We start from the raw sequence: 12,547 nt of genomic DNA, 5'->3' as shown, positions 1-12,547 counted from the left end.
ACTAAGTGCAAATCATTGCAGAGCAAAATCGCCGAAACATACTCCAACCTTTCCATACCTCTAGCCCACATTTCCAAACCTCTAGCCCACAATACCCATAAATATATATATATACACACACACTCGCTCCCGTTCGCCTACTTATAATGGATTCGATTATTTATTTAATTTCACGCACATCTATTCATGCATTTTACGTGCCTATAATAAAGTAAAAACATGTTATCTGATCATCTTCCGATGCCAAGTTTCTTTTTTTTTGTTATTTTATTTGAAATCTTCTATCATGTATCTTAAAATAGGGTACAAACGAATCGAATTCGATAAAATTAAGTTAAAACTCGACTCGATTATATCAAAATTCGATTCGAGTAATTCGTTTGCAGCCCTATTCCTAAAGGCATGCACGAGAGAAGTAGTGGATAGGGTATCACTTTTTATTGGTATAACGCAGTATTCGAAGTGAATAAACGTAGTAGGTTTATTTAAAGGGATAATTTCAGAAACCTCCCCTGAGGTTTCTGACATTTACACTTACCTCCCCTGTGGTTTAAACAATTACACTGACCTCCCCTGAGGTTACTAATCCTTTACAAATTCAGTCCAAATAATTAAAATATTATTTTAGAGAGTGAAATTAGAATTTTGTACCTGATTTGTGCTTTGTGTTACATGTCCAATGAATGATAAAGTGTTACAAATTAATTAACAATTAATAAACTTTAAGAAGCGTAGTTTATAGGCAAATACGTATTACATATTTCAAAGTATCAACTCTTTACGGGTATTTTACTTTCAAATATTTACTTTATTACAAATATTTATTCTCAAATACAGATTTGTATTTACTCTCAAATATTTAATTTTTGTTAAACACAAAACCTACCAGTTTTTCTTCCGTAGAAATATTAATATAACACTTTTTCAATTTTAGTTATAAATATTTATGTATTTAACATAAATTAAATGATTCATGATAAAATATCCATAAAGAGCCAATACTTTACTCATGTAATGGATGAAAGCCATAAAAAATTAATATTTTATGAGGCCATTTATTTTTTAAAAAATATTTAATTTATATTAAATAGATAACCTACTGATTTTTTTTGCAAGAATATTACTGTAACACTTTTTAATTTTTAATTACAAATGTTAATATATTTATCATAAATTAAATATTTGAAAATAAAATATCTGTAAAGAGCCGATACTTTAAATAAGATATGCGTATTTGCCTATAAACTACACTATTTAAAGTAAGGAGTATAGTTTATTGATTTAAGTTAAAGAGTGTAGTTTATTGATTTAAGTAAGGAGTGTAGTTTATAAGCAAATACGCATAACTTATTTAAAGTACCGTCTCTTTACAGGTATTTTATTTTTAAATATTTAATTTATAATAAATATATAAATATTTGTAATTAAAAATTAAAAGGTGTTACAATAATATTCTTGCAAAAAGAAAATCGATAGGTTATCTATTTAATATAAATTTAAATTTAAAAAAATAGCCTATAAAATGTTAATTTTTTATGGCTTTCATCCATTACATGAGTAAAGTATTAGCTCTTTATGAGTATTTTATTCTGAATCATTCAATTTATGTTAAATACATAAATATTTGTAACTAAAATTGAAAAAATGTTATATTAATATTTCTACGGAAGAAAAACTGGTAGGTCTTGTATTTAACAAAAATTAAATATTTGAGAGTAAATACAAATCTGTATTTGAGAATAAATATTTGTGATAAAGTAAATGTTTGAAAGTAAAATACATGTAAAGAACTGTTACTTTAAATAGGCAATACGTATTTGCCTATAAACTACGCTCGTTAAAGTTTATTAATTGTTAATTAATTTGTAATACTTTGCCATTCATTGGACATGTGGTACAAAGGACAAATCAGGTACAAAATTCTAATTTCACTCTCTAAAATAATATTTTAATCATTTGGACTGAATTTGTGAAGGATTAGTAACCTCAGGGGAGGTCAGTGTAATTGTTCAAACCACAGGGGAGGTAAGTGTAAATGTCAGAAACCTCAGGGGAGGTTTCTGAAATTATCCCTTATTTAAAGGCAGGAAGGAAAGAAGAATGGTGATACTACACTGGTACCACACTCTTAAAGAACTTGAGACAACTGAGGGACACAATCCTGCAACTGTGAGATTAAGACCCTTTAGTGGCTAATGGAGTACTTACTTTGGTTCAGACTCAGACCTCATACTTATCTGCGATGCCATTGGGGGAGAGGGACAATCCCATGTGTCCTCTCTGCATTCCCATATTTTGACCTCGGCCCACGTGTACGCCCACATTTATCTAAGGTTTATACTCCCGATTATCAAAAAAAGGGCAAAAAAAAAAAAAACAGATAATGGATAAAATCCGATTCGATTTACTACTCTCCCAATCCTGCACAATTTCTCTGTTGAAAATAATCAAAACAAAAATTGATAAGTAAAACTCGTTTTCGGTAAGAAATTCCAGAAAATGTTAAAAAAAAAAAGAATCTCCAATGATTCGTCCTCGCCATGCCCACTTTAATTTATCTCCAATTTCCTCTCTCTCTCTCTCTCTTTTCGTTACCTTATTCTTTCTCTGTCTAAAATATTTACATAGATATATATGTAAATCTATATCTCTATTTCCCTCTCTCTAATCCGTTTCTCAATTTAATCGCCGGGAAAATTTCCATCCTCTTCCTCCGATCACCTCTCCGGCGATCCATGAGCTCAGCTCCAATCCATCCCCTACCTTACAGCAATCGTTTCCCTCTGTTTCCAGAAGTAGATCCATTCACATTCAAATTCGACACCCTTGCTACAGAGAAACTGAAACTTGGAAATTTTCTAGGGTTTTGATCTTTAATGCTCTTAATTATTGTTTGATTTTTTCTTAATTTGGTTATTTATGTATTTAACGGATATATAGCATCTGGGGTTAGGGTTTTTGGATTTGATTGGGAGGGAGGAATGTTTAACAAAATTATAAGAAGAGGGCACCGTAAGGTGTCCAAATCAGATGGCGCGGATTACGGTTACGCACCCCCTGGTGGTGGAAGGAGTTCCGGCTCCGTTTCCACTTCCAATGTGGTGGTTAACCACGCCTCTCGTGGTGGAGCTCTTTCCAATTCCGGACAGCTTACGACAACAATGCCTGCTGCAGCGCCTTTGCCCCCTTCCGGGACCATCGAGAGCCTGCCTTTGTTCCGGGATGTGCCAGTCACTGAGCGTCAGAATTTGTTCTTGAAGAAACTGCAGATTTGTTGCTTCCAATTTGACTTTTCTGATACGTTGAAGATGGTTAGGGAGAAGGAAATCAAGAGGCAAACTCTGGCGGAGCTGGTGGATTACGTACAATCAGGGTCGGGGAAAATTACGGAGAGTAACCAGGAGGAAATGGTGAGGATGATTTCATTGAATATATTCCGGTGCTTACCTCCTGCTTCGCATGAAAATACAGGGTCTGAGAATGTAGACCCTGAAGAGGAGGAGCCGTATCTCGATCCCGCGTGGCCGCATTTGCAGCTAGTATACGAATTGCTGTTGCGATACGTGGTTTCATCTGATACGGATACTAAGGTAGCCAAGAGGTACATTGATCATTCATTTGTGTTGAAGCTACTGGATTTGTTTGATTCTGAGGATCCAAGAGAGAGGGAGTATTTGAAAACCATTCTTCATAGGATATATGGGAAGTTCATGGTGCACAGGCCATTTATTAGGAAGGCTATAAATAATATCTTCTACCGGTTTATATACGAGACAGAGAGGCACAGTGGGATTGGGGAACTGCTGGAGATTCTCGGAAGCATAATTAATGGGTTTGCATTACCTATGAAGGAGGAGCATAAGTTGTTTCTTGTACGGGCACTTATACCACTCCACAAGCCAAAGCCGATTGCCTTATATCATCAGCAGTTATCATACTGCATCGTTCAGTTTGTTGAAAAGGATTACAAGCTGGCGGATACAGTCATAAGGGGTTTGTTGAAATACTGGCCAGTCACTAATTGCCAGAAGGAAGTTCTCTTTCTAGGGGAACTCGAAGAAGTGCTAGAGGCAACACAAGCTGCTGAATTTCAACGTTGCATGGTCCCTCTTTTCAGACAGGTAGCTCGTTGCCTCAACAGTTCTCATTTTCAGGTTTGTGGCAAACTTTTGGATTTTAGTCTGTTATTATTTCAGCACAGAGCTACAGTTTCGGATAAACTGATCGCTTCAGATTCCTTGCAATTGTTGCTTAAAATGTATTTATGCATTGTAACATTCTGATGCTTTATAACCTTGTATAAATTTCATTAATCCCACTTCTTCCAAATGCTTTTACTGTCGTATAGCTGTTTTTAGAAACTTTAACTGTCAGATGGATGCTGATTTAGAAACTATAACGCTGTTTTTGTTTTCACTAACTCATTGAGCCGTTTATATTTGAGCCACTAGGCATTTTATTGTTCCTCATTGTTTGTGTGCGTGCCTTTTTTTTATTTTTTCCCAAAATTCAGTTGGTGGTAATACTTTTGTCTTTCACGTGATTAGTTCCCTTTCACGTGGTTAATCTGTCTCAGTTTCTTTTGCATTGTACGCTTGACATATCCAGGTGATATATCTTTAGTGGAGGGTTTGAGAGATGGTGCCCAAATGCTTAACCTCTAGAATCCCTTTTTTGTATAAGCATATATTTGCAACCCTGTCTTTTCCCCTCTACAACGTTGATGACCTTTTGTACCTGCTTAGCAGTGCAACTGGGTCTGTTCCTAGAGCTATGTTAAAAGCATTTAGATATCTTACGTGAAATTCGACTTTTTCTTTCTTTTCATACTGAATTTGACTTGTATGATAAACTTCCGTGCAATGTGTTTGTAAGTTATTGTTTGCAAAGTAGGCAGTTTGGGAATGTTGTGCTTAGGGATAAAACATGGTTCCCCTTCTGCTATCAATTTTGCTGACGATGTGAGAAGTATCAAGAGTTATTTAAGTGGTTCATCTTTATGCCCTGATTGAGCCTTGTTCTTGTGGCTGCTTCATGTTGGATGCGCTTGTGATTAAATTTGTGACTTTGCCTCCTCGCTGTCATCTATACGATTAACCTAATGGTTGCATCTTTGTCATTGTTATGGATTTTTTGCCCATATGTCTTGTTAATTGATCCTTTCTGGAGTTCTGTTGCATCTGTTGGTGATTATGCTAAAGCTGTTTCACACAGCTGGTATCAGCTTAAGTAGATTTTGATGGGGATCCAGCTAAACTTTTTGATATATTTGATGTTAAGGATTCTGTAGGAATTCTTTTGTTGGAACAATTATTTAGTAGCATTAGTTGCTGCTTGTCACTAGGGAGCAGGTTCGATAGCCACAATTACAATGCCAGTGTTGCATGTACTTGGTATTGTAGGTTAATAAAGAAAGTGCTTTGTTTAAAGTGCTGGTTATCACCTTGGACAGCATTTGTGGTACGAGCGTATTAAGTTAATAAAGATGCACTTCTTTTGACTCTGTCTTCATTATCAGTATTCTGCTGCAGTGGAATACGAAAATTGACTACAATCATAGCATAAATTTTTGCTTTCCTTTTCTTTTCTAATATGTAAATGATATGTAAAAGGATTGTGTGATCTAACAAGATATCAGCATATTTCTTGTTTATATTATTTGGCAGAGGCTGTTACGGATTAGATTTAGTTTGTAAGATATACTGAAATTTGAAATTCTTTTTCTTTTTCTTTTTTTGGGGACCATTTGATGCTATTTTACAGCCTGTGCTGTATAATTATGAAATGAATAATATTTGCACGCTATAGTGTAAACTAGTGCAGGATGCAAGTAAAAATCCTCATCCATCTTTGCAATTTTACTATTTTGGCATCTTAGATTTTTGTTGGCTAGTATCATAGTATACATGCAAGAGATTTTATGTCTACTAGATCCTTTCTAAGGCTATACATAATTTTAGGTTGCCGAACGAGCTCTCTTCTTGTGGAATAATGAGCACATTGTGAGCTTAATAGCCCAGAATCGGAATGTGATATTACCAATTATATTTGAAGCTTTGGAAAAGAACATACAGTCTCACTGGAATCAGGCAGTGCATGGATTGACTGTAAATGTCAGAAAAATGTTTTTGGAGATGGATGTCGAGTTATTTGAGGAGTGCCAAAGGCAGTATGCAGAGAAAGAAGCCAGAGCCAAAGAGTTAGAAGAGCAGCGACAATTGACATGGCAAAGATTGGCTGCTGCTGCAGCACAAGGGGGCTGAATGGATGTTGTCATGGAATACCTGATCTCTCCAGGTGGTATAGATTGCTTACCAGATTAATGGATGCATGATCCATGGACATGCTCTTCTCTTATTGATGGTATTCTTTCTTTTTACTCTTTAAATTTTCATTTTGCCTGAGCATTGAAGATAATGGGTGATGTAGCAGGCATGTAATTTAGATGTATTAAAATTTCTGACCATGTTCCCCAAATTAAGAGTGGTTTGTGCAATATCTCTTGTATTTGTTATACGTTTTCCACCAGATGAGGGAAATTTTAATTCTCTTGTATTTGTACTTTCAATAGCGGTCTTGTTTTCTGTCGATGTAGTTGTTTGAACCATACCTCTTCCCCTCTCCCTCTATCTAGAGAAGCATTCACTAGGAGAAGTTACAGTGATTTAGTGGAATACTTTCATTGCTTATAATGAGAATACTCTCTGCCTGTTTTGTAATGCATTCCTTATACTTGATTCCTAAAATGAAGAAGTAGGATTAAAAGGTCGTGCTGTTGTGGAAGAGCTGAAACTAAGAAAATATTTAAGGATGGCCAGTCCATGATGGTACATGATTTAGATTGCGTTTTGGTTACTTTGATGTTGAAAAATTTGGACGTTACTGGTCCAATTAGCTTCAATTTTGTTTATAGCTTCTCGAGCACAAGTGCTTTTCTGTGAATCTACGAGACAAAATGCCTAATTGGCACTAGATACTGGGGACAGGGTTAGAGGTGGTTAAATGATAGAGCTGCTACGTTCCACGCATCTTCTTGGCGAAGCAATGCCGTCCGGTTTGCTTGAAAAGTGGCGTACTACTTGCATGCGATGCGATCTACTATTATATCTTTCTAAACATCAAGAACATGGCTAATTTCTTGGATTATATTTTGGCAAACACGGTCGATTTTTTGTTATTCTTCGCGATTATGATAACTTACAAAAGGGGAGTAGAAAAGTGAAGGTATGAAATTTGGATTGGAGAGATGTTTGGCTTTACGTGGTTAATGTTCCAGAGGGTTATGGGATCTCTTATCACAAATGTAACAGCAGACGGGACGGGGACAAACAGAGAAAAATAAAAATAAAAAGGACTAAATAAAAGGGATGTAAGCCACGAAATTCTCACTTCTTGATAAGGTCCTAATTCGCTTATCAGCGCCGCGCCGGTCATGAGATGAGCCCTCAAACGTTACTGAAGAGGTGAATCTTGTCCTGCTGGAGTGAGCCTTCAGCTTTGGGGAAGAATCCTTACTCTGGGCAGTTCACTGGGATGAGGTCACCTGCTGAGATCACGAGAGGGGTTGAATTCCCCAGTATAGCTCCGAAGCTTAAGTCAGCTTGGCAGTGAAGAAATAATATAGTAGTAAAGAAGATTAGTATGCTTTACCAGAGAATTGGTCATCCCCTCTCTTAGTGGATACGTTGGGTATTTATAGGGGATTCGTTGGGAAGAGGGACTGGCATTGTGGGTCCCTAAGGATCGGAGATGATCAGTGCATCTGGTGGATTTGACTGCCCTTTATGAAAAGGTTCGATTGGACACCCGCCAGGTTCAGACGGCGTGTGTCAGAGTAGCTGTCCATCAGATGTCAGGTGTGTCAGGTGTCATTTCCTATCTTTTGTAGGCGTCTATCAGTCAGGCGTCACCTCGGCTAACGACCTGAAGATTTTAGCCGAGGTGGTACACTGGTTATGATGTCCTCGATAAGTAACGTGCCGAGGCGGCGCCTCAGGATGTATCAGAGTACCAGGCCTCGGATTATCTAAATCGAAGTGACCATCCTCACCAAGCCCCCCAAGCTTCGGGAAGGGCAATGTCGTGGTTTTCCGAGGTCGTTCCTTCCCGAGGCTAATGAGCGGGTAGAACACGCAACACAGTAAGGACACGTCAGGACTGTATGGATGGGACTGATAGAGGAATGAAACGATGGCTGTCAGCTTTGACGTCGGATCCGTAAAATCAACCGTCAGATGAACAGTATCTTCATTAATGAGGAGAGAGAGTGAGCGCTTTAAGGAATCCCAAAGGTTCCGCCTCTTCGGTCTCCCCCAGTTGCCTATAAATAGGGGCCCTTTTTACCGTTCCATTCTTCACCAAAAATCGTAAATCACCTCAGAGCTCTGTTCCTGCGCTTTTTCACTTCGGCAATTTTCCCAAACAACCTCTTCAAAGTAAGTTCACTTCTTTCTTCTTCGTAATAATGGCCAGAACGGCCCGCACACACAAGGAAACGGTAAGGCCTAACTTTACCGAGGCAGAGATGCCTGACCCCTCCGAGGAAAGAACTGCTTCCGACGTCGGGGAAGGAGGTGCTGAGGTGTCTCACCAAGCCGGGGCAACTGAAGGGCAGCAAGATGCCGAGGCGGGGCAGCACGAGGAGTTCGAGATCGAACCCGAGGTCCTATATAACGATGACCTCGGGAATGAGGTCCCTAGGGACGCAGGCGTGCAAGAACCATCCTCTCCTCCGAATGTATCGACACTTAACTACGGCCAGATGCCTGCCTTTAGCAGTAACATGGGGCGAGCCTCCATTGCCGAGGTGGTCCGCAAGTATCCCTGGAGGAAGGACTACAGTATTTATGTACCTCAGCCACACCAGTCTGCCGCACTGCCTCCGAAGGGTAGAGTGGCAATTTACGTGGAACAACTGGAGGCCGGGCTCAGGGTGCCCACAACAAGATTTCTCCGGGACTGCCTGAGGTACTGGGGGTGAGAATCACTCAGCTCACCCCGAATGCCATTCGCGTCCTCGTCGGCTTCCAACTGCTTTGCCGACATCAGGAGATAGAGCCCACTGTCAACCTCTTCCGCCGTTGTTACTCGCTCAAGAACAGCGGAAGTGAGAAGGGTTGGTTTTACTTCGGGAACAAAGTTCCTAAAGTAGTGGTTGACGCTCCGAGCTCGATAAAAGAGTGGAAGCGAAATTTCTTCTTCATCCCGACCGAGTACTTCCCCCGGGGGTTCTGGTGGAAGCCTTCCACCCCGGTTAAAGAGACGTCCCCGGGCAAGTTAGAGGAGCGTAACCTCCAGAAGTTAACGGGGTCGGACCTCAAAATTAACTGCTGGGATTTTCCCGAAGTGGTGCTCGTGGAAGGAGGCCTCAGCCGAGCATTGATCAGCTCGGATCACTCCATCCTCATTTCTACTAGGCTGAAAAGACCTAGTACTTTTCTATTTCCCTTCTTTATTTATCCATCTTGAGTTCTAACTAACTCTTTCACTCTTTGCAGTGAAGAAAATTTCTGATCTGATAACCTCGGGAGACGTCGAGGTAGTAAAGAGACCACCCAAGAAACGCAAAGACGCTGCTGAACCCTCCGCCAGGCCAGCTAAGAAGGCCACCGCGACAACGGGCAGCCGTGAGCCTGCCGTGGTGATCGTAGGCGAAGGCTCCCACACCTTGGCCACGCCTAGGAAGAGTCTAAAGCCTCCGCCATCCCGGTAGGGGTTCCTATCCGAGGCGTGACAATAGCCACTCCACCTCGGGGTCAAGGTGTGACCGTGCTCCCGGAGAAATCTGTCACGGGGTCATCGTTGTTCAACCTCCATCACGTGCCCTCGAATGAGGCCGGGGAGGACAAGAGGCACCCCGGAGCGCACTGGTGTCCGGAGTGGGAAATCAACGTCAACGACTGCTGTAAAAACCCCCTGGTCGCGCATGAGCTTCTGGTGCACTCGGTGCTGCCTCGGGACAACACCTACACAAGGAAGCTCACTCCTGCCGAGTTGATGCAGAGCGCCTCGGTCTCCTGGGCTTCCATCACGGCCTTCTTTGCCGAGATGCTCCAACGTTATGGGCATTTCATGCAGAATTACGAGCCACCTGCCGAGCTTCAGAAGAGGATTGCCGATCTAGAAGAGAAGCTAAGGGCAACTGAGTTGGAGCGAGACAAGGCCGAGGTGGAAAGGAAGAAGGCCGAAGTCGCGAACAACTCCCTGATAACTGCCCTTGATGAAGAGAGAGGGAGAAGGACCCAAGAAGAACAGTCGACCAAGGCGGCAATAGACAAGGCCGAGGTCACTGCCGTGGAGGCATTCCGGAAGTCGAAGTCCTTCACTCACGACCTCGGCGAACTCACACGCCCAACCTTTATGCTTGGCTACACTTCGGCTGTTAACGATGCGATGCCTTTTCTTTCTTCTGGGCAGCTGGAGTCCCTTCAAAGCGCTCCTCACTACAATGAAGATGCCAAGGAGCTGTGCGACCGTATGGCCGAGGGCATCCAGGCCGGGAGAGACTTAGCCGAGGTTCGTGCTGAATTCAACAAATGGCTCCAGGAGTTTGAATTAGATGGTGAGGGCAGTGAAGGGACCCAGGCCGACGGGGAAGCTGAAGGTCAGCAAGGCGCCGAGGCCGAAGGTGAGACCGTGGGAGGTCAGGATCCTGGGGTAGGGAGTGCTTAGGAGCACGTGCTTTGTAATAGAGGGCCGAGGTCATAGATAACCATGGCCTTTCACTTTTGTAACTAGGGGCCGAGGTCATAGATAACCTCGGCCTTTTACTTCTCGCACTTCAATAAAGTTGACTTTTTGTTCTTGCATATTTTTGCCTTCTTTTTGATTGAGTTCGGTTTTCTTCTTTTGACTACTGCTTTGTCCCCTTATTTTTCACTTGTAATGAAATGAGAAGAAGTGAGAAATAACTCAAGACTTAAAATTAGAAACACGTACCCCTCAAGGGTAATACAGCTTAAGATTTTCAGCGTGCCAAGTTCGGGGCACCCGAGAACCATCTCGATACGCCAATTTACAATATCCATTTTGGCTGGACTCCACAACTCGGTATGGTCCCTCCCACTTAGAGTTCAGTTTGCCCTAAGGTTCAGCTCGGCTGACCGAGTTCTTCCGGAGCACGAGGTCTCCCGGGTTGAACCGTAGGTGTTTGACCCGAGCATTGTAGTAACCAGTTAGGATATTCTTATAGAGAGCAACTTTGGCGGCGGCCATATCACGTCTCTCCTCGGCGAGGTCGAGGTCAACTCGCAGTTCCTCCTCATTGACTTCGGCGGCATATGCCGCCATTCGTGGACTTGGGGTAATGAATTTGGCTGGGACAACAGTTTCGGACCCATAAGTTAGAGAAAATGGAGTTTCTTGCGTTGCTGACCTCGGTGTGGTTCGGTAGGACCACAACACGCTGGGAAGCTCTTCCATCCATGACGATCCAGCTCGATGGAACCTGGTCTTGAGGCCGTGAAGGAGGGTACGGTTGAAGTTTTCGGCCTGTCCATTGGCTTGAGGGTGTCCAACCGAAGTGAAATGCTGCTTGATCCCTAAGTTTTCGCACCATGCCTTGAAAGGATTATCCGCGAACTGCCTGCCATTATCCGAGATGACCACTCGGGGCAGGCCGAAGCGGCAGACCACACTCTTCCAAAAGAATTTTTAAACGGCAGCTCCAGTGATGCTTCTCAGAGGTTCAGCCTCAACCCATTTGGTAAAATAGTCCACTGCCACGACCACGTAGGCATAATTTCCCGGAGCCCTGGGGAATGGGCCGATTATATCAGTTCCCCATTACTCGAACGGCCACGGCGAGGTGATGGGAATCATAAGATTGGTTGGCTGGTGGTGCTCATGGGCGTGGTGCTGGCAAGAGGGGCAACTAAGGACCATGACCTGGGCATCCACCCTCATAGTGGGCCAAAAGTACCCGAGCAACAGAGCTTTTTTGACGAGCATCCTATAGCCGACATGAGCACCACAGAGTCCCTCATGAATGTCCTGGAGGATCCTTTCGCCTTCTTCTGACGTAACGCACCGCAGCCAGGAGCCAAGGTACGACCTCTTATACAGGAGATTCTGTCGTAGGGTGTACCGAGTTGCTTTGCGTTGAAGCTTTCTTGCTTCAGCTCGGTCCTCAGGGAGCTCATTCCGGCTGAGAAACCGGATCAGGGGGCCCATTCAGGTGTCCCCAGGGTAGACGGGGTACACGATCTCCCCTATGTATCCCGGCTCGGCTAACACTTCCACGAGGACCGTTTTATTCAGGTCAGAGAAGGAGGTGGAAGCGAGGCGGGAGAGGGCATCAGCCCTTCTGTTCTGTGACCGAGGTATCCTTTGGACTTCAAAGGACTCGAAGTGTGCTACCAGCTGGAGGACCTTGGTGAGGTAGCGACGCATCATCTCTTCCCTGGCCTCGTATTCGCCTAGTATTTGGCACACGACGAGCTGAGAGTTGCTGTAGACTAGAATGTGTGCGGCCCCGAGCTTACGAGCTAGCTGCAGGCCGGCATTGACTGCCTCGTATTCGGCCTCATTGTTAGAAGCAGTAAAGTCA

General features: G+C 42.6%; 1 protein-coding gene across 1 annotated transcript; it reads left to right on the top strand.

Annotated features, from left to right (window-relative positions):
* The first annotated feature begins 2,577 nt into the window (after positions 1-2,577).
* LOC113774739 (serine/threonine protein phosphatase 2A 57 kDa regulatory subunit B' beta isoform) lies at positions 2,578-6,687 on the top strand. Its single transcript, XM_027319350.1, has 2 exons — positions 2,578-4,154; positions 5,961-6,687. Exons 1-2 carry the CDS (start codon positions 2,982-2,984, stop codon positions 6,261-6,263), a joined length of 1,476 nt encoding a protein of 491 aa, XP_027175151.1. The 5' UTR covers positions 2,578-2,981; the 3' UTR covers positions 6,264-6,687.
* The last annotated feature ends 5,860 nt before the right edge of the window (positions 6,688-12,547 follow it).

The sequence above is a fragment of the Coffea eugenioides genome, chromosome 6, assembly GCF_003713205.1.
Source record: "Coffea eugenioides isolate CCC68of chromosome 6, Ceug_1.0, whole genome shotgun sequence".
Classification (NCBI taxonomy): domain Eukaryota; kingdom Viridiplantae; phylum Streptophyta; class Magnoliopsida; order Gentianales; family Rubiaceae; genus Coffea; species Coffea eugenioides.
Note: the sequence above shows the minus strand (reverse complement) of the source record. Positions and strands in the feature narration are given on the sequence as shown.